Below are 20,559 nucleotides of genomic sequence, written 5' to 3'. Positions count from 1 at the left end.
CATCCATTTGAAAGAATCTTTTTATTCTGCGCTTCCTGATTCGTGGATAAAAGATTGGTTCCAACTCAGGTGCAGACGTTGTTCTTCTCACCCAACGTCAATGAAGTTTGTATATCTAGTGCACATGGCGCGCGTGTATCTAGGTTGAGTTAGTGACGGGCGGGCTGTCGCCAGTATGTGCCAGCTGTTTCACTACTAGCCGTCCCCAACCTGAGCTTTAACAATCTTGTATGACGCAGGCCGAGGGACCTTTGCTCGTGAGACACAGCTGCGACGCCGTTCAGCATATCATCGAAATATTATTTCGAGGAATTTTTAGTTTCCACAGTCATTTCTTTCATCTCGCGCTATGTCGCTTTAAAACTTTTTTCACTTGTGTCTGGTAAACAATTACTTCAAATGTATACTATTTCCTTTTAAAAATATAGGCACTTGACATGATATTAGTAGGCCAAAACTATATAGGGAAAACCGTGAAATTGTTTCGACTAATAAGAAAAAACCAAATTAGTTGGATTTGCTTGAAACTTGATATTCGGGTGTTTTAAGGGTCGCAGCTTACAAACACTACTTTAAAATAAGTAAAACGCTTTTTCAGAGTACACTAATTAATTTGTAAAATCTATTTAAAAATACGTAATCTGTTACATACAAAATGTATAAACTCTTTAATGCGTCCTAAGATACTTAACCCTCACAACAAAAGGATATTCAGGATATCCTTGGGACGTCCTGGGGATATCGATTTGTTTTCGGCGGTTTGGATATCCCTGGGATATCTTAGAGATGTCCATGGATATCCAGAGGATATCTTAGGGATATCCGAATCGCCAAAAGCAAATGGATATCCCCAGGACGTCCCAGGGATATCCTGAATATCCTTGTGTTGTGAGGGAACGGTATGTTAGAGGTGTGGCTCTTCTCTAGAAATAAAATGGGTATTGTTCTTATCACAATGTGATTGATTAGACAAGGCTTTCATAATAATTAATCTTCATGATTCTATAAAAAAAATTACAAAATCGACTAAGAACGTTGTTTATTTATAACATTAACCATTAAAAATATAATTTGTTTAAACAAAATAAACTTTTTATTTATATTCTTCATATTTATAGAAAGTACATTTGTTATTCACTCTCCAAATCAAATTTTATTAAAATCAGTTCATCCAATTGTAAGATATTGAATAATTTCTAAAATGTTGCAAAAAACTTTATTTCTTTATAACTTTTTACTAAATTCGAATTTTCAAAAATCGTTTGGAGGTCTTATCAGCGACATATCATCAACTATCGAAACATGGATACCAATAATGTTCCTAACCCAAAAGATAATTAAACTATGAGATTTGGACAAATCCAATACTTGACCCATATATATATATATATATACATATAATATATATTATATGTAGTGCCACTTTATGACCAGTTTAATCTTTCTTTTAACTCAGTAAATTCGTAGTTAACCTATAATAATCTTTCATCTGCTTGCCCGCGGTCTGATGATTGTGAGTGTCACCTGTCAAAGATTAACTTTTTCACGAAGAAATAATAAAAGAGTAGCTAAGAAAAAGAGATTTATTGCTTCAGTGAGTTATAATGAGAAAAGTAATTCCAATTTAAATAACATTTTTCAACTGTTAGAAAAATACATAGTTTACATTGCAGTTGAGAAAACTTAGTAAAAAATAAATGTATATTTTTTGCCAAAAATGAATATGTGAAAATACCTCCCCTTAAAATTTCTTGATACCTATATGAAAAGAAAACTTAGATTTTTTAGCTTTTTGTTTTATTCATTTTCCATATAGTAAAAATTATTTTTAAATTCAATTTTTATTTTCAAGCGAGAAAGCTATCTTATTTTTATTTTTGAACTAGTCAACTGGAACCCGAGAAAACAAATTTTTTATTTAAGAATCGATCCCTAAAAAAATTATAACCTAAATAAAAAGTAAATGTTGCCAAGTATTATTTAGAGACACACGTTTAAAAGCAAATTACAATTGGTTAATCTGTGAATTATAGCAAGATATAACCGTTACTCGTTTAAAACTTGGCTAGCGATTCGAAAGACATCTGTTCAGAGCATTATATCTGATTATGATGCTGTTCACAGATTAAATAGTTATATTGTTTGATCTGTACGCGGAAAATTCAATTATGAAAGGTTTCTTTCTTTCTGTAATCAATTAATTTTGCTTTAACATACTTTCGTAAATGCATTGTCAATTTCAAGCAAAAAAGTAATAAGTTAAAGCTTCTTCATTAAGACAAATTTGATTTTTTGACCATTTATACTAAACCATCTTTGCTACCAACTTCGGTTTCATTTTCCTTTAGGGTCATTCAAATATTATGTAAGCATCTAAGGGGGAGGGAGAGGTTCCTCAGTTGCTTACGAATCATACAAAATACTTATTTGGGGTGAGGGGGGGTCCAAAACCCTTGAAAATATGCTTACGTAATACTTGAATGGCCCCTTTCCGGAATAAAATAACGCGTACGTGTACTCTGAGATAATCGACCCCGGCTGATCCTAGAACATCTTGTCGCAGAAGCACCAACAGCTTAGAAATCATTCAGACGAGAGATAAGGTATCAGAGGCGTTTCCTTGACGCAGGAGCACCTACAGTCAGGTATACATATTACTCTTTATCTACGTGTATTCATTGAGGAGCGCCTCACCTTAAGACAGGGTAGCTAAAAGAATAAGTGAGCTCGGTTCCTGTTAGCCCAAGGTTTACCTCGAAGTAAGCCAATTATATCGTTCTCGCTGACGGAGAGTAGAGACGCGACTTACGTGCGCTGTCGTCACTTTCTCTCTGTCTTCTGACTAGGTAACTATTTACAAAATTTAATGTTCAACTGGAAAAAACAAAAAATTTATGTTATATCAAAAGTTAATAGTCGAACTTCACTATTCAATGTAACTGTCCATATACTGTGAATTTAAATTGCGCTTGAGAATATATTATTTAAGAGTTGTCTCCCTAAAACTGAATTGCGCTTTCTATGCAGAAAGCAGAGATATTTATATTTTATTCAATTCATATTTCCAAAATCTTTGACCAACTGTAGGGAACAAGTATTTTTCATCTGACAAGTAATGAAAAAATAACGTCATATTAAACATGTGCGACCATATCTACAAGAAGGAATGTTTTCTACTTATTTCTTTCCACTTGAAAAATTGGGGTTCTAATGATCCGCTTTTTTAAAAAATACAAAATTTTGCGTCTTTATGAATGAATTCTCATTTTTCTATTTTTACACATGATTGGATATACCTATACGCAAGCAAATTCAAAATATTACACAAATTTAAACTCGCTCTTCTATCGCCCAGTAAAATTTTGAGTTTTTAATATAAGAACAGAAAATTATAATCGTCCTAAGAAGTGTAATTTTTGGACCTATTTTTTGTATACTTTAATGATCGACAATTGCTTCAAGTATTTAATTAGCGATTAAGCGATATCCTGGTAAATAAAAAAATCATTTATTTGAATTGTACTTATGGTTCTTGGACTAAAGTTACAAACACTATGAAATTCAGTAGAGAAGATAGTAGGTTCCATTAGAGCGGATACTTTTAATACTTCCATTGAGATTTGTTTGCCAATGACAATGCACACTGCACAGAAAAAGAAAGGAGGAGAGAGAGAGAGGGGGGGGGTAAAGGGTGTGAGGTGAAATGGGGGGGAATTCAGTGAGCTGGAGACGTGCTGCACACAATGGGGGAAAATTAATCGCTGAAATCTGGGTACAATGTAAAAGAGACGTGAGGTTGGGGTTGACTGGGGTTTATGAAAAAAAGGTACGACTCTACCCGCAAACCCATAAGTCAGCGATTTCGTCTGGTACATTGAGTTGGCGCCCACAAGCGTGAACGCTCACAATGAAAACTGCCTCCTTTTTCTTATACCAACTTGTATGTTATATGTACGTATGACGTATCGCGTATGTCATTCTAGCCACAAACGACCCGTTATCTTTTAACCTTTCCCAGAACAGCGCACCTTCAAAAAATTAGGAGAAACATTACCCAGCCTTATCACTCTGTCTTCCGTTCGTTCGATCAAGAGGAAAGATATGTTCTGCGAAAAGTTTCTATCCAAGAATTTTTTTATTCTCCTTCGGCAGTGACTTCGATCTCAGTAAATGACTTTCCCATATAGTGTGCCAAGTAAACTAATGGACACACGTTGTCTTTCACATTTTATTCCCTAAAGAGCCCATTTTTATAAATAAATAAAAAAATTCTACCTTTAAGAACATTCTACTTGTTCCTTTAATAAGCACTAAGAATATACTATAATTTATGACGTTCTTCTTTTATTTAATTTAAATAAAACCCGTTATTTTTCTCATTACTTATTTATTTTTACTAATAGCTAAAAAAAATTTCGATGTGGAATGACCAACTTAATTTTAACGTAAGCAACTAATTAAATGATATTATTCATCAATTATTAGTCTGGCGCTACGTTGATGGTCCGGAAATGCAAAGGAGTCAATTCATGCGACTCTTGTTACGAGTGACCGTTACCGTCAAAAAACCGTCAATTTTAGTCATCATATTTTTACAAATTTACAAAAAATGGAGTATAGTTTTAAGTAAAGTTGGTCAAGAAGCAACTACATATAATTGCTTATATTTTTAAAGTTTGGCATCTAAAATGTGGCGTAGCTTGTTCTGACTGAATTATTCTTCCAGAAGCAACATGCATTAGCTACTTTTGAGAGGAATAAGACTGCAAGGGCGAGAAAAATCGAAGAGGGCAGTAAGGATTAGCATATTATTTACACCTCATTCCCTTGAAGGATTCCGAGTCTGGAGTTGGCTAAACTTTAAGTCTGCTTTCAAATAATACTCGCACCAAGGCATCTCATTTCATTAAAATACGATGTCTGAAAATTCTATAGTCTCAGTCAGATTCTTTCTTGAAACTTTAACACAAACGGCAAATAAGAGAAGAAGGTATTAATAATTGTTTTTTCCAAACTGGCCTAAGAAAACCACAATTTTAGAAACTACATTTAAGTAATCCCATGTATTTTTATATCTACTCTACTTTAACATTACCTACCTAATAATATAACAATTAGTTTGACCTATCACAACTCTGTACACTTTGTTATTAAAAGAAACTTATACTCGAATGCATTTGTGCCGATCAGATTCTTTCCGTGATTGCCATCAGCAATTTAAAAGCTGTATTGTTAAAACCTTTGATAAATGAATATGAATTTAGTGCAAGTGGGGAATTTCATTGCACAATTATTCAATTGTTAAGACGTTTTCAACATTAGATCTCGACATTTTGAGCCAGAAGCTTTAAATGTTAAATTTAGCGTGAATAATCCCAAGACGCTGGAATTTTAACGGCTAAAAGTCACGCCTTAATATCTTAAGTATAAAGAATAGATGAGATATAGAAAAATAATAATAAATTGGAAGCAGATCTACTGATTGATAAAAATCCATAAAACACGCTTTGTTTCTCTAATATGTAAAACATACAAGTAACATTAGTTGATTATATTACAAACTCTACACTCCTATTGAGTATTTTTGTTTTTATCTAATAAAAACTTATGCAAAATAAAGAAAGAAACTTTAAAATGAACCAATGTGTAATGATTACATGTTCAGTTAATTGCACTTATTGTTCTTAATAAATTCATGTATGAATAAATTATGGACAGTGTCTGGGCTTGAAGCATAATACTGTTTTTATATCACGCTTAGTGCTAAAACTTGTTATTACGTGCCTAAAGCAATATTAATGACCCTCTGAGTCTTTTGGATAATGGATCATAATACTAAGTCTATCAACATCAATTGACAGGCGAAAGAGTTTGTTTTCAACCAACTCATGAAAATCCATTAGCTATTTAACACATTTTGCAATTCAATAAATGTATCAATCTGTCATGAAACGTAGTACCTACATATTGTAATCATATAAAAACTAAAATTCAAGAAATCTTTTTAAAGTCCAAGAGTAAAAAGAATTTTTAAGGATTGTAATTTTTTCAGAAATATCTGATAAGTTGCTTTAAAGTATAGGTAAATAATGACAAAATCAAAGCATATTTTAGATAGCATCTGATCTTTCATATAAATGTTCAATCTTAAATATTATTTTTAAAAACAATGACTGACTCTTACCCTGCAACAAAGGAGGCAAACGTGACTTAAGCTTTCCCGAAAGAGGGAAAAATATCTGTACTTTTTGAGTATTCAGAACGTGTCGTTGAGTTGCTTTACGGCATCTATTCTAGAAACTGTGAAAAAAGAAATCAAAACAATGGCCACGACAATTCATCCTAAGAAAAAAAGATGAATAGAACCATATAGTATTTGGCCCTTGGGTTATAATTATTTTCAGAGTTATTTTTCATTTTTTGTACTAGAAAAATACTTTCTTTTTGTACAAACTAAGAATAATAAAACATCCTCATAGCAATATAATGTAATTTCACTGAAATTCAGTAATATTTAGTAATAATGAAAATTTCGTTTCAATTATAATTTAACAATAGTATTATATAATGTTGATATAAAATTCCCTTGTATGAGTCGATGTCTCAAATATATAACAGCACAACGAAACCCAATCAGATGGTTGATTAATTATTTTATGAGGGAAAGTTTCCATCTTGTAGCTGTAAGTGCTATTATCATTTTCAAACGTAAGGAGAATCTACAGTTGAAAATAAGCAAATTCTTCGTAAGAATTAATTTCATGTATTTCAAAATTCCCAGTGATCATCTTTTAGTAAATCCCATCCATCATCTCGACTTTGCAATTTTTCTTGTCCTATGTGAAGATTAGCCTTTCCTTTTGGTAAATATGCTGTGTTAATTACTCTTGGGAAGAAAAATCACTGGTCACTGGACATTTAACCTGTTAAAAAATTCCATCTTTTTTCATGTATTTTGAATATAATATCTTCTATTAATGTATATTTAGATTTTATTCAATTACATTGAATTTAAACACTCAACACTTAAAAGTTTTCAAATACTTTCTACCATTGTAAACAAATAATAATATAATAAAATATTAGAAATATGTTTTTCAATGTACCTTTAAAGTTATTTAAAACACAGGAGGAATCTTCGTTCGAATAAAAATTTTGAAAAGCTTGATAAACAGAACAACCAATATCAACTACATCGTATATAATGAACTGTAGGGTACATAGAACAATCAAAATGAGAATTGGCAAGCAGAGACTGGTTTCAACTGCATCAAGAATATTGTTCACAGAATCTGACAACAAATGGCTAGGCATTCTTTCACTATATTTAAAATTGATTTTGCTTCAACTTAGATTTCATTAATTTTAAATTATATTTTTAAAAATAATAATAATTTTTTAACAAACCTTAGTACAGAAAATTTAGCAATGATATGTATAAATGATAGAAATTTTTTGATATTTAAAACATTACATTTTCAATTTATAATAATTTTAATGTTTTTTTTCATTTTTATTTTTTTAGAAAAAAAGGACGTATGACACCATTTTTTTCAACCTGACATTTCACGACGTTCAACTATTTAATTATTTTTTAATAAAATGTCACATTCAGAACAAGTAAATAATCAAAATTGAAAAAGACAACTTTAAAATATTGAAAATAAATCTTTAATTCTTAATAGAATGAACATTTTTAAAGATTATTTCTCATTCAGTTTTCTTCAGTTTAGAGATTTGACATTTTCTTTAGATTTTACAAATCGTCTATTCAAAAAATGTATAAAGTAGCTTATCCTCCCCCTCTTTCTCTATCACTCTTGATTAATCATTATTTGGATAATAAGTACTTTTTTATTGGCTAATGCAATTAGAAAGTTCTGTTTGTAGAAAATTTTACTTCACCCTGTTGTTTATTGTAGGAAATATATTTATTTAAAAATTGTTTCACATTGTTAATTGTTTTCAATGGGGGGTGATCGTTTTAAAGTACTCTACATGAATATATAATCAATGATCCTTTATTTTTATCCATTTACATTTTATACTTTCTTCCTGTATTTTATTTGTCCAATCTGTGCCTAATGAAGATTTGTGATTCACGTCCACTTTTGCAATATCATGTTGTTTATGAAGAACACCTTGACTCTCCTTCCAACGTTCTATTCCATTCCACGCAATCATTAATCCATTATCTGTACATAAGTTAGGAGGAGGTCTGATGCATTTAAAACCCAATTCAGAACAAATAGTATTTAAAGATTTAAAAATGAAATTATTACATGCTACTCCTCCAGATACAACCTTAAAATGAAAAACAGATTTGCTTTAAAATTATGTACATATAATTAGAATGTTCCAAAAAACTAAGGTACATTATGCGATGGTGGCAAACTTTCAAAATTCAAAATGGCGAATCAAAACGGTGGACGTATTTGCTTAAAATTCTTCACTTGGGGGTTTTTCGGTTCACTGATTAGTAATCTGATTTAAAACTCGTAATAAGAGAAATTATAATTAATAATTATAAATGAAATATTTACCAATATTCGTCGATCTTTAGGTATTAAATTAAGTTTATCAATAAATTCTATGGCTCTTTGAGTTCGATGACATAAATGTCTTGTTATAGCCAACTGAAAACTGGCACAGAAATTGTAAACATCCGGAATAATTTTATCTCCTGTTATGTCAAAATCTTTTTCATAACTCAATATTTGGTTGTAAGCTGAAGATTTTGTACCCGCAAAGCTAAAATTACAGTCTCTATAATGAGTTAAAGGCTCTTGGAAAGAAAATTTCGAAGAAATGTCGGCTCGACTGGCAGCAATTTCTAATGCCGCACCACTACTACAATTTTTAAAATCTGGCATATTTTTCAACTTTAATCTGCGAGCAATCTGAAAACATTAAAATAATAATACAGGTACAAAAATTTTCTTTTTCAAACGTTTTTTCAAACGTATTAGTATAATAATACAATCAGTCCTCGCGAGTTTCACGAATTTTTCAGGTTACGAATTCCTTACGCGGATTCTTCGAGTATGCTCGCTTTAGGTCTCAGGAGCGACTGATTTATAAAATAGTATAAAGATACAAAATCTATAGGTACATATGTATATTATATACATGTATTTTAGACAGAAATTTTACCTTGTCAAATGCCTCTCCGGGAGCTGTATCAATTGAGTGCCCTAATAAACGAAAAGTAGTCACATTTTCCACAATTGCTATTAAACAATGTCCTCCAGATATAAGAAGTACAAGATAAGGAAAATCCACCTTAAGATAATTAAAATACATTTGGCATTTAGTTAATCTCTTTCAAGTCAGTATAAACAAAAGGCGCTTGTACATCTCCTCGTTATTCAGAATCGGGCATAGATTCCACTAATTTTGATTGGCTTCTCTCATAGATAATTTCAAAAACTTTTACTCTTTTGGAAATTTTCTATGAGCAAACCAATAATATGTATACAATATTTATTATTCCTACCTGTTGAGTCATTCGAGCAACTAGTGCATGAGCTTCCATGTGATGTATTGGAATGAAAGGTTTTTTTCCTACTTCCGATAGGCGCACTCCAAAATTAAGTCCAACATATAGTGACAATGGAAGACCAGGCTTTACAGTAGTTGCTATAGCAGTAATATCACGTAATTTTAAATTTCCTGACTTTAAAGTATTTTCACATAACTCTGTAATACACTTTCTATGCAATTCTTGCGCTACTATTGGTATAATACCACCATATCTAATAAGGAACAATTTAATTTTCCATCAGATTTTAATATATGAGTACTACTTTTAATTTAATTTTAATTAAAGAACAAGAACATGTACATTTTCTTGTACAAGTTCTGATACAAGAACTTGTTCCAAATTCTGCTGTGAAATTGTAAATTTTCTTGTGCAAGACAACAGGGTTGTCGCGAAAATACTTATAATGACTTACTTTATATGCAATAACTCCTGTGAACGATGAGCATATCCTAAAATTTTTCCTTCAGAATTGACGATTCCAACCGCAGTATCATCGCAGCTAGTCTCAATGCCCAAAATAATAGCTTCATTTCTTTTAATACTACGATTAAATTGTAACATACACTTGTCACGTAATGTGTTTTGTAGAATTTTTTTGGAACAAAAATTCAGGAAATAAATCATATTCTCGACACATAAAATTATTGTATACAAATGAGTTCTTTGCCTTCATTTCTACTTTTATGCATTTATAAAAATTGCATATTTTCTGAAAATAATCCCAATTATATTAAAATGAAACAATTTTGTAAATAACAAGTTTTTTAAAAAAATAATTTCTCTTTTTTTGCTGAAAACAAATTAAAATAAACCTATAATTTATTTGCAGGCTACAAATCTGTATTGTATGGTAAACTTTGCAATATTGCAACATTAGAAAAATATTTCTCATTAGAGAAATATAATATATCTAGGACATCCTATTGATATCCTAAATATCCAAATGTTGTTAGGATATAATCAACCCAGAATACAATATCTTGCTGTAAATTTTCCTTGAGCCTAAACATCAGATTCGTAAACTTACAGTTAAGGTTGTGATGATCTTAAAATGTAACTTTGCTGTACCCTAACAGCATCCGGATATTCGAGATATCCTATGGACGTCCTAGGGATAGAGAGATATAGAGAGATGATAGAGAGATATCCAAATTTCCGGATACGGCTAGGACGTCCATAGGATATCCTGTAATATCCGTTGCTGCAGAAAACTACTGCGCATGAATGTTTTTTAACACTTTGTTAACTTTAAGGGTAGGTCAAATTTGAATCAATTTTTTACATAGAGTACTTCAATGGGAAAATCGCATCGACTTTGAGCTGCCCTTAAAGAAACTCTTGAGGAACTTACTTACTACTTATTAAAATCAAATAAGTTAACTACTTAACAAAAAATCGTTGTAAACATTTAAAGTGTTAAAATTTTTTAAGAAATTATTAGAAATAAAATAATATTATTTAACTGAACTGAAAGTTCTCAATTGACTAATATTTTAATAGTTTATTTATTAATTAATACTTACTTACCAACAATAAAACAGAAAGTAAACATCAAAAAGAGGTTACGTTGTGATTGATGCCGTGATACATGTTTCTTTTATCCCATTCGTGAACCTATTGTGTGTTGGCCTAAGTATATGAAGAGGCGCATCTGCCAGGCTCGGTAATGGTATATCATGAGGCTGTTTTCATCGCGAAGGGTAAAGTAGGGAAGAGATAAATTAAGCTGGATAAAGTAGTCGGTTAAATTCGTGTCTGCGCAAAACACTCAAAAATGGGATTGATGATCTTCTTTTTCGTATGTTCTACGCAGACGCGAATTTATCCCGCTTCGTTTATACATGCTTAATTTATCCATTTCCTACTTTATCTGACTTTATCCCCTGCGTTGAAAACAGCCTCTATATGATCAATGCATGATGACGTTGGAAGCATAAAGATTATTTTTATTTACTGCAGGTACAAAAAAAACGTCAACAATTTTCGTGGAATTTTCAAAATGAGGCAGCACTGTCTAATTTATTTTTTTGTTGCATTCACTGTTTCATATATATATTTGTTTATATGCTCAAAAGCAGTTTTGTAGCGTGTAGTGCGGTCTGTAATAAAATTGTCTCACGTGTTTGTTAAACTTTCTTTCATTTCCTTCTATGGTGTCATTTAAGAATCATAAAATACCAAACAAATAATAAGTAAAAATGGTTCGTGTTATTAGTCAACAAACATACGATGATGTTGTACAAGAAAACATTAATGAATTTGAAATGTCTCCAGAAGAAGCTATTACTGAAGCAATTAAAGAGTTTGAAGCACAGGTACGAAACATTTTCCTTTCGAAATCTTTATCCTTCAGGTTCATTGGTTTGAATCTTGTGAATCATCTTCCTTATATGGTATGATTTTATTTGCCCTTGATATTACATACTTTATTTATGTCAGCGAATTTATAACATTTGTTAATTTTTACTTTTAGTAACTTTAATAAAGATAATTTAAATTTTTGATTTAATTACGAAAAGTATTTGTATTTGTATGTATTTTTCAAATTGCTTAAAATAAATATCTTTCCGTGCAATACATATATAGTGGGATTCAAACTCGCGACCCTCAGCTTCACAAACCGACGCTCCAACCATTGTGCTAATAAGATATTTACCAAAATCTTTTGTTATCTTTGATATGAAATTCATAATCTAATGCAATATAAAATTTTTTCAGGGAGTTGATCTAAGTAACATTATCAAAGACCTGGCAATAAATGACGACTCAGTTATTCTCTCATGCCTGGAGAAATTATCTGCTTGTTTGTCAGAAGAGGAATATGATTCAGCTCATTCCCAACTGGAGAAATTAAAGAATGAATTAGATAAAGATATTGCCCGGCGCATTTATGCAGCGAAACACGACGCTTATTCAATCTTAACAAGCATGATTAAAAAATGCAAAGACAATCCTTTAGTAATAAAATCTGCACTCAAGACAATAACGTCATTAATGACAGGTCATCCCGATTTGCTCGACGAAAGGGGAATTTCTCTTCAAATCGAGTAAACATATTTCTTTCATTTTAAATAATTAATAAAAGATATGCGTAGATAAATTTAATGATAAAACAATCGAATATTTTCTTATATATGTATATGTTTTTTGCCCACTGGGATAAAATTGACAATCATTTTGGTTTTACAGAATTTTGGAAACAGTGGATGATACTCAGACATTGCAGTGTTTGTTGAAATGGATTAAAGAATGTTGTATAAAGCATGAAATTAATAGGCAGAATATATTCAGTGCAAATATTTTCGTAAAATTGAAAAAAGTATTGGTTAGTGAAAAGGTAACAGAATCCGAAGTGAGAGATGTCTGTTCAGTTATAAGGGCTTTGGTACTGGATGATGATGTGAGACACGAATATGGAAAAGCCCATGAACATGCAACTGTTATCGCTAAAAGTGCTCTGGATGTTTTAACTGGGTTATTGCCAAGTATGCACAATATAACCGCATTATTTATTTTTATCAAGTACTGTAAAAAGAGTTAACGATTTTTCTTCATCAACAACTAATAATTTGCTAATCTGATAATTTCGTTTATATAGGATTTAAATCCGACAAAGCTGTTACTGGAGATATAATGCTTACCTTAGCATCTTTAATAGTAAGAAACGAATTTTGTCAAGATGTAGATGACGCTGGTGGTCTCAAGTTCCTTTTGGATGTCATGATTGATCATCCTGATGTTGAAAAACTCAATTGGCAAGCTTTAAAATTGCTCAAAGCCCTTGCTGGAAACGACAATGTTAAATCGCGTATTGTCACTTCAGGAAGTGCCCCTTTAATTGTTTCAGTAATTAGTAGACTGAAAGTAAGTTTTTCCATTTACAGTCGGTAACGATTTTTGGAATTATTTTTAGAAATATTTTTAATGTAATTTTTCAGAATTCAGAAACAGTGGTGAGCGCAGGTCTTGCATGCATTTCCGCCTTATCGTTAAGAAGTCCCTCAAATGCGGGAGTGTTTTTTGATTGTGGCGCACCGATGGTAATCATCGATGCAATGAAGGCTTATCCTAAAAGTTTCAATGTTCAGCAAAACGGATCGTGGGCTATAAGAAACATGTCCGTAAGAAATTCAATGGAAGCAAAGGAATTTATTGCACACGGTGTGGAGGATATTTTAAGAGCATCCGTTGACACTCATGGTGAAAAATTAGAAAATGACGTGAAAGCTGCATTAAGAGACTTGGGATTGAAAGTGAACTTGAAGGAAAGATGGACTGGGAAAGGAAATTCTTTGAAAAATTAGTAATCTTGCCGAAATTATTGAAGAATGATCATTTTTTATATTAAAATCAAAGCTTGTTGCATATTATTGAATTTTTCTATTTATATGTAGCACATTGAAGTTAACTATGTACATATTTTAAACAATGCTTTTATATTGTAACAAAAAGCATGTGATACAATTACGCGTCACAATTTAAAAATATAAAATAATTTTCTTCTTCTATTTTGTATTTATAATTGTTTTATTTCAATTTTTACCCAAACAAAAATAGAAAATATTGTGACACACTACACGCAAACTATTATCTTTAAGACTTGACAAAAATTGAAAGACTTTTTTATATACCTATATCTTTTGATACTCACGAGCTTTTTGCGAGATTTATTAATATTATTGTATATAAATATATATATTTCTTGTATTCATTAAAAGACATTGGACTTTTATTAAATTAAATAAATAAAGTTATAAGTGTAATGATGTTATTATTTCATAAAAATTTAGAGATCATTATTATCCAGACAAGAAAGTGCGTGCAAAATTGCAAGAACCGTGCCCTGTTTTGATTAATATGTAAAATATATTTTAGCAAAATAAAAGAAAAATAATAAATGTAATGTAATATATAAACAAAAAAAAGATTATTTTAATAATAATATCTACTTTGAGTTGCGCGGTGGGAGCCAATAGGGAGACTAGATTCTACGCAAGTCGAAGTAGATATTGTGGACAGACAGCCCGAGCGTATGTGTGAGAAGCAGGATGCTGCATTAGTTGTTTATATCTAATAAGTAAACAATGTTGGGGGACATCATTATACTCATGTATAATTACTGGGAGAAAAAACATTTTATCTGATAAAAAATAATGAAAGGTTTTCAAAATTATTTTTACATAATCTGTATGTACATTAGATTAACTATTATCTGAAGCATATAGTACATCAGATAATCAGTAATTGACATTATGTTCCTGGAATATCTATGTATATTCTGAGAACCTTCTATATATATGTATATTCTATAATTTCCGCATATGCCTAGGACGTCCGCAGGATATTCGAAAATATCAGTTGCTGTTAAGGAATGTGATTTTCTCATAAATATGTGCCAATTTTTTTAAATTAAAAGAAATATTATGAATTTATTGGGGAAAATTACCGAATTGAAAAGCTATAACACTTTATTAAAAGTATCAATTAGTCATAAGCTTCAATGATTAAAATTGCTAACAATTTAATCTATCTTTACATAATTGTTATAAAATTTTTTACTATTCTCTGAATTTAGTATAATATTATTTCCGTTCAACAACATAAGTAAATTGTAATTTTTAATACGCAATGTGGAACATGGCTATAAAAATTAATTAATTATAAATTGCGAACACTTATTTGAAAAAAAGATGTACATTGACTGTAATTCATTTCCTGAGAATTTTTTTTCCTTTATAATTAAAAAGAAATTTTCTTTTTTTATATCCGGAACTTTTCATTATTTAATTTATTGAAAATAGCATTTTCCACCATTCCATTGAGGAAAAAATTTTCTAAAAAATTTGCTTCAATAAAAAGAAATCAGGAAGTATTTCTAATTGAGTTAAAATTTATGATAATGGGAATTTTTGAAAATGAATGATTTAATTAAAATTGTGTGAGAAATAGTTTTAAAAAAGTGCATTATTTTCATGGACATGAACTTACTTATTATTAACGTAACTCCTTGATATGATGTAAGAAAACGGAAATAGAATTAGCAAAACGAGATAAAAGATAGTCGAGAGGTATGCAGAATTCTATAGATATTTATGTGGAAAAAGTTAAGTAGCTGCCACTATAAGTTATCGATAAAATCAAAAATGTATACTACATATGTATATCCTTAAATAATAAAATAGAAAAAATATATTATTGTAATACTTTTTTGATCTACTTATATTGATCATTATAATCATTATATATAAACTGACAAAAATTGAGGGCACGTAACTTTGAGTGGTATGACTATGTAAATTTATTTTTATTTTAAAGAAAATCATTTTCTTCTATTTATTATTTTATATTCTGTGCCAGAATCCTAGATCTGATGAGTTTACGACACCTGAGTTAATAAGTATAATTATTATTTTTCTCGTTTATACGATTGACTTCTTTTTTAATCCCTATTGAATTTCAAAAAGACTTGGTAATCAACTTCAGTGTGAAAATACGATACTACAATTAAGTCCGCGTCTTTCTGCGAAACTGTTAAGTGTAGAATAAAAAGTTTCCCTCATTCGATTATTTTGTAATTTACATTGATTCAACTAAAATGGATAAAACAGGTCAATTGAAGCAGACTAATTGACTACGAAACATGGAAAGCACGTGCCAATGTTTGGAGTATCGAAAAAACCGTTTTTTAAATTGTACTTGCCTCTTTCTCGAGTGATGACACTATACATATTTTACGTCAAGTCACTACATTTAAGGTAGCATTTTCTTGTTTTATCCAAATAAGTACAGTTCCTGAACATTGGGTAAACTTTCATCACTATCATTAAAAATAAATTTTCAATTATCGCATACAATCAGCAGTGTGCCGCCCCTGATTTTGAACGTGAAATGTGCCACGTGCGGTAGTGCTAAACGAAAAATGGGGGAAAAAAACTGTTAAGAAACCCTTTTCAAGGATGACCAGTTTATATGCATGCAGGAAAAAATGATTCTTTGAAGATGACCTTGAACGACGTCTCATTTTTAACCGAGTTTGAAGGTCAACCTTTTTCTCTAAACTGTAAGAATATTATATATCATTCTAATGAAGCGTCCTGAAACTGTTATCAATTTTCAAGGTCCTAATTTAATTATTGATATTTATTTATTTTGTCAGAAATTGTTACCCTGATATTCTAATTGATAAATATTGACTTAAATTTTTAAGGGTCGTTTTAAAAATAAAAAACGATTTAATTGATTTTTATTGTTTCAACCTCGCTAATTTTTTCTACAGGATGATTGTCAAAGCCTAAGTTTCAACACCATAATCATTAGGACTTTTATTGATTTAAAAAATCTTAAAATAAAATAGTTTTTCCCACAAAATTGAAACAAAGAAGAACCTTAAAAAACGAGTTTGTTCTTTTCTTTTTTTGGATTCTTTTATAATACATCATTGTTCCTTCTTCGACGAATGAATACTAACTGAAAGAAGTCAACCCTTTCTTAGAGCAAAAATATCGATCCATAATTTTCTCCTATCATTACTGAACACGGATTTCACAGAATTGTGGCAAACTGTTCCTATACATTTTTAACTAGTCGACACCAACTTTCTGCATTCATATGAAAATAGCATTCGTCATTTTTCAGAATTTGAAGAATAGTTGAAAATTATTCATGTGAAATATTCGAGTTCAAGGATGTATATATGTATATTACCTGTAATATAGGATGATTTCTATTTTCTGTGAATTAAAATTCTTATCGAAAATTATTGCTTTCACATAATAACTACGTCTTAGAATAAAGTTATATAATCGTTTCCCATATTTTAGAAAATATTTTTTTATGAAATCCTATAGATAGGAATACATTATGAGATTCTATAGAGTCTAGTATATGGAACTTAGTCTCAGTCAAGACTGTTGTCGCACAATGAACTTATTTGAGAATCATTACTATAGAATTAACACATTTTACCAAAAATGTACTGGAATTTGGCCTTATCAGAGAACTGAGAAGAAACGTTTGATTAAACTTATGTCATTTACTCTTTTTATGTGCAATCTTATACCCATGGTATTCAACATTTTTTACGTTTTTAAATCAATTTTTGTTTTTAGATATTTATTTTCATGAATCATATTTTTAAAATAGAATGCATCGTTACATCCACAACTCATTTCTTTTTCTGCGTTTTCCCCCTTAATTAGTCGTTCCGCTTGTTAATTAATCTAATTAGGTTGCGGTTCCTTCGACAAATAAACTGTCAACAAATTGCCAAAAGTAGTTTTCATACACACATATATATATAATTTCTTACAGATATTATTACATTTTTAATTAATCATTTAGTTTCTGCATGTCTATACGGTTTGGGGAGATTTGGATGAAACTTTAGAAAGTTTGCCAACACTTTGCATCATACTTGCGGCAATTTTTAAATCTTCAATTTGCATTTATAAAGAAAGTGAAGTAAGCTAAAAATCTTTCAATCGAAAATCTTGAATTAATTCATTAAAAGAAGAGAGTGGGTTAATTGGAGCTGTCTAAGGGTGTAAGGTTATAGAAGGACTCAAAATGGAGGGCCGATAACTTAAGAAGCAAAAAAATTTAATATAAATATTAACAAAATTGTTTAACTTGTTTTTAAATGATTTTAACGCACTAGCTTCCATTACCCTACTCTCCCTTAATTACATATACAATTTAATCATAATTTATGCACTCACTAGTTGAAAGAACTTTTAGAATGTATTAAAAATGATTGGAAGGTTTGGTCTTCGGGAAAGGAATTTGAAATTTTACAGACATATGCAGAAAGCGGAAGATCTCTATCATTGTTATATACTGGTAAATAGTCAGTCAAGTTATTATATTATTAGTAATAACTTAATGAAAAAACAGCAAATTTTAATTTCAAATTGGAAAGTATTGTTTTTTATTTGACATTTGTAATTTTCCAGGAGACGTGTATGTACCACTATCTACAATTATTTCAATGTCGCTCTCACCTATAATTTTAGACATAATAATGCCATTAGAGGAACCTCGACCGAAATTGATGATATATCCTGTAGAGTTTTTTATAATTGATCAGGATAAATATTTTATTTATATTTTGGCTCTCACAATGATAACGGCTGTAATTACAATGACCTATACTCTAGCTTGTGAGTCAATGTACGCCGTCAACACACAACATGCTTGTGGATTATTTGCTATTGTTAGGTAAGAAAATGTATTTTATTTTACTAATGCTTTCACTCTTTTCCTCTCCATATTACCATGAGGCGGACATTTTAATATTTTCAAAAAAAAATGTTCAGTTATCGATATCAACATTCAGTAGAAGAGGCCGAGATTCTTATGAAAGATACTGAAGAAAAGTGGGATGATGTACTTTATGAGTATATGAAGTTTTCCATCAAGCGTCATATTCACGCAATTAAGTAAATAATATTCCAATAACTTTTTCTATACTTACAGTATCTTTTTAATATAAAATTCGATGTTCATAAATATAGCTATTTGATCTTTCACGCATTTCGTGATTCTTGACTTTAGATATATATTTTTTATATTTTTAAACTAGATTTTGCAATACCTTGGAATCATGCTATTCTCCTCTACTTTTTTCTGGAATGGCATTTAATATGCTACAGACAAGCATAACATTATTACAAGTAAGTTTTTCTCAAAATCATCTCTTTTAACACAGTCGATACTTAAGTTCGAAAAAGAAAAAAAATTTCTTTAATTCAAAACACTTGAAAATTTTCTTTTCGTAAAAGCAAAGAAACCTTTTTTTAATTCAAATAAATTTCATCTTTTTATCAAAAAGTGATGATTTCTTTGTTTCAAAGAAATCTTTTTTCTGGATGCGTTACTGACACGGACCTAAATTTTAATGTTTATAAATTATTATTATTTAAATTAAAAGACACTTCTTTCATTGGGAAATTTTGAGAAAACCATTAAATATGCTGCATTTAATCTCGGAGTGATCGCTCATATGTTTCTCATTAGTCTACCAGCGCAAAGGTTAATGGACCATAGTTCTTCTCTTGGACAAGATTTGTAAGATTTGCAAAATTATTTCGTAAGGGGTCATCCATAAAGCATGTGATATCATTAGACTTTATATTTGTTCTAGAAAAAATTGATAATTTTTATCTATTCTTTTAATATAGATATATAGGAAAATGGTACGTTATGCCCCTGAAAGTTAAGAAACTATGCAAAATGATAATAATGCAGGCAAGGATGCCGTGCACGTTAACGGCTTTCAGATTTTATTCAGTGAATTATAGAACCTTTTTTTCGGTAAGAACAACTCAGACATTTATTTAAAAAAGTTCTATACGACTACAAAATATTTTAAATGTTTAATTTATAAAATATAACTCTGTAATTTTATGACAATAAGGTTATATATTGTAATTTACAAATTCTGCGTATCTTTATACAATAAGTAAAAACACTAATTTTAAAATGTTCATGGAAATGATGATAAATACATTTTTTAAAGATTCTTAAATCGTCGTTCTCATATTTTACTCTTTTCTCATCTTTTCGTAAGTGATTTTTCACTTTAGGATCAAATAGAAACATTAAGCTGCGTAATGAAACAAAAAATATAATTCCAATCTGTATGTATTTGAATGATGATATTGGTATTGATAAATATATATTTTATTTTGATTAACAAAATACATTAATTTCATTATTATTACTACTAAAACTATTTTTTTCATAACGTTATAATTTTATAAACTTAAGGCGTTATACTCTATGGTGCAGATAAGATATCTATATATTTTTTGGATAGCAAGGCTGCTACTTTTTGGCCTGATTGGTCGAAGCCGCATTTAAAGAAGAAGAAGAAGAAGAAGAAGGCAGCTACTTTTGTAGTCACGGTGACGTGACAACCACTAGAGATGAAAAAAATTGCTAAGCACTTTTTTGAATATAGATAATTTTCCTTATATAAGTATAATGTTAAACCGCGTGATTTTTTAAATAAAATT

The 20,559-nt window shown here is 30.1% G+C and overlaps 3 protein-coding genes across 5 annotated transcripts; 2 read left to right on the top strand and 1 right to left on the bottom strand.

Moving 5' to 3' along the window:
- Window positions 1-8,003: 8,003 nt before the first annotated feature.
- On the bottom strand, window positions 8,004-11,305 carry LOC127290482 (tRNA N6-adenosine threonylcarbamoyltransferase, mitochondrial). 2 transcript variants are annotated; one of them, XM_051319076.1, is made up of 6 exons: window positions 11,068-11,305; window positions 9,957-10,253; window positions 9,497-9,755; window positions 9,154-9,282; window positions 8,544-8,900; window positions 8,004-8,304 (listed from the first exon to the last, which is right to left on the bottom strand). In XM_051319076.1, exons 2-6 carry the CDS (start codon window positions 10,166-10,168, stop codon window positions 8,011-8,013), a joined length of 1,251 nt encoding a protein of 416 aa, XP_051175033.1. In that variant the 5' UTR covers window positions 10,169-10,253; window positions 11,068-11,305; the 3' UTR covers window positions 8,004-8,010. The 2 variants fall into 2 exon arrangements, with proteins under 2 accessions (XP_051175033.1, XP_051175024.1); XM_051319067.1 differs by having other exon boundaries at window positions 11,072-11,305.
- Window positions 11,306-11,550: 245 nt separating this feature from the next.
- On the top strand, window positions 11,551-14,052 carry LOC127290463 (armadillo repeat-containing protein 6 homolog). Its single transcript, XM_051319037.1, has 5 exons — window positions 11,551-11,859; window positions 12,263-12,591; window positions 12,734-13,029; window positions 13,143-13,408; window positions 13,483-14,052. The coding sequence occupies exons 1-5, from the start codon at window positions 11,743-11,745 to the stop codon at window positions 13,846-13,848; spliced, it is 1,374 nt and encodes a 457-aa protein (XP_051174994.1). The 5' UTR covers window positions 11,551-11,742; the 3' UTR covers window positions 13,849-14,052.
- A 3,249-nt stretch (window positions 14,053-17,301) lies between these two features.
- Window positions 17,302-19,887, top strand: LOC127288785 (uncharacterized). 2 transcript variants are annotated; one of them, XM_051316438.1, is made up of 8 exons: window positions 17,302-17,608; window positions 17,885-18,004; window positions 18,265-18,382; window positions 18,496-18,760; window positions 18,859-18,981; window positions 19,125-19,215; window positions 19,473-19,609; window positions 19,723-19,887. In XM_051316438.1, exons 1-8 carry the CDS (start codon window positions 17,429-17,431, stop codon window positions 19,880-19,882), a joined length of 1,194 nt encoding a protein of 397 aa, XP_051172395.1. In that variant the 5' UTR covers window positions 17,302-17,428; the 3' UTR covers window positions 19,883-19,887. The 2 variants fall into 2 exon arrangements, with proteins under 2 accessions (XP_051172395.1, XP_051172402.1); XM_051316445.1 differs by having other exon boundaries at window positions 19,473-19,631; window positions 19,723-19,843.
- Window positions 19,888-20,559: the final 672 nt, after the last annotated feature.

Source organism: Leptopilina boulardi, unplaced genomic scaffold (assembly GCF_019393585.1).
Source record: "Leptopilina boulardi isolate dan_hultmark-lab unplaced genomic scaffold, ZJU_Lbou_2.1 LbouV2_123, whole genome shotgun sequence".
Taxonomy (NCBI): domain Eukaryota; kingdom Metazoa; phylum Arthropoda; class Insecta; order Hymenoptera; family Figitidae; genus Leptopilina; species Leptopilina boulardi.
Note: the sequence above shows the minus strand (reverse complement) of the source record. Positions and strands in the feature narration are given on the sequence as shown.

Coding starts and splice junctions, on each gene's coding strand:
- LOC127290482 (XM_051319076.1), bottom strand. CDS start 10,168: ATGATTTATTTCCTGAATTTTTGTTCCAAAAAAATTCTACAAAACACA. Junction 8,901..9,153: donor CCGGAGAGGCATTTGACAAG/GTAAAATTTCTG, acceptor TAATGTTTTCAG/ATTGCTCGCAGATTAAAGTT. Junction 8,305..8,543: donor CTAAAGATCGACGAATATTG/GTAAATATTTCA, acceptor TTTCATTTTAAG/GTTGTATCTGGAGGAGTAGC.
- LOC127290463 (XM_051319037.1), top strand. CDS start 11,743: ATGGTTCGTGTTATTAGTCAACAAACATACGATGATGTTGTACAAGAA. Junction 11,860..12,262: donor TTAAAGAGTTTGAAGCACAG/GTACGAAACATT, acceptor AAATTTTTTCAG/GGAGTTGATCTAAGTAACAT. Junction 12,592..12,733: donor GGAATTTCTCTTCAAATCGA/GTAAACATATTT, acceptor TTGGTTTTACAG/AATTTTGGAAACAGTGGATG.
- LOC127288785 (XM_051316438.1), top strand. CDS start 17,429: ATGGAACTTAGTCTCAGTCAAGACTGTTGTCGCACAATGAACTTATTT. Junction 18,005..18,264: donor GCATTTATAAAGAAAGTGAA/GTAAGCTAAAAA, acceptor TGCACTCACTAG/TTGAAAGAACTTTTAGAATG. Junction 18,383..18,495: donor TCTATCATTGTTATATACTG/GTAAATAGTCAG, acceptor GTAATTTTCCAG/GAGACGTGTATGTACCACTA.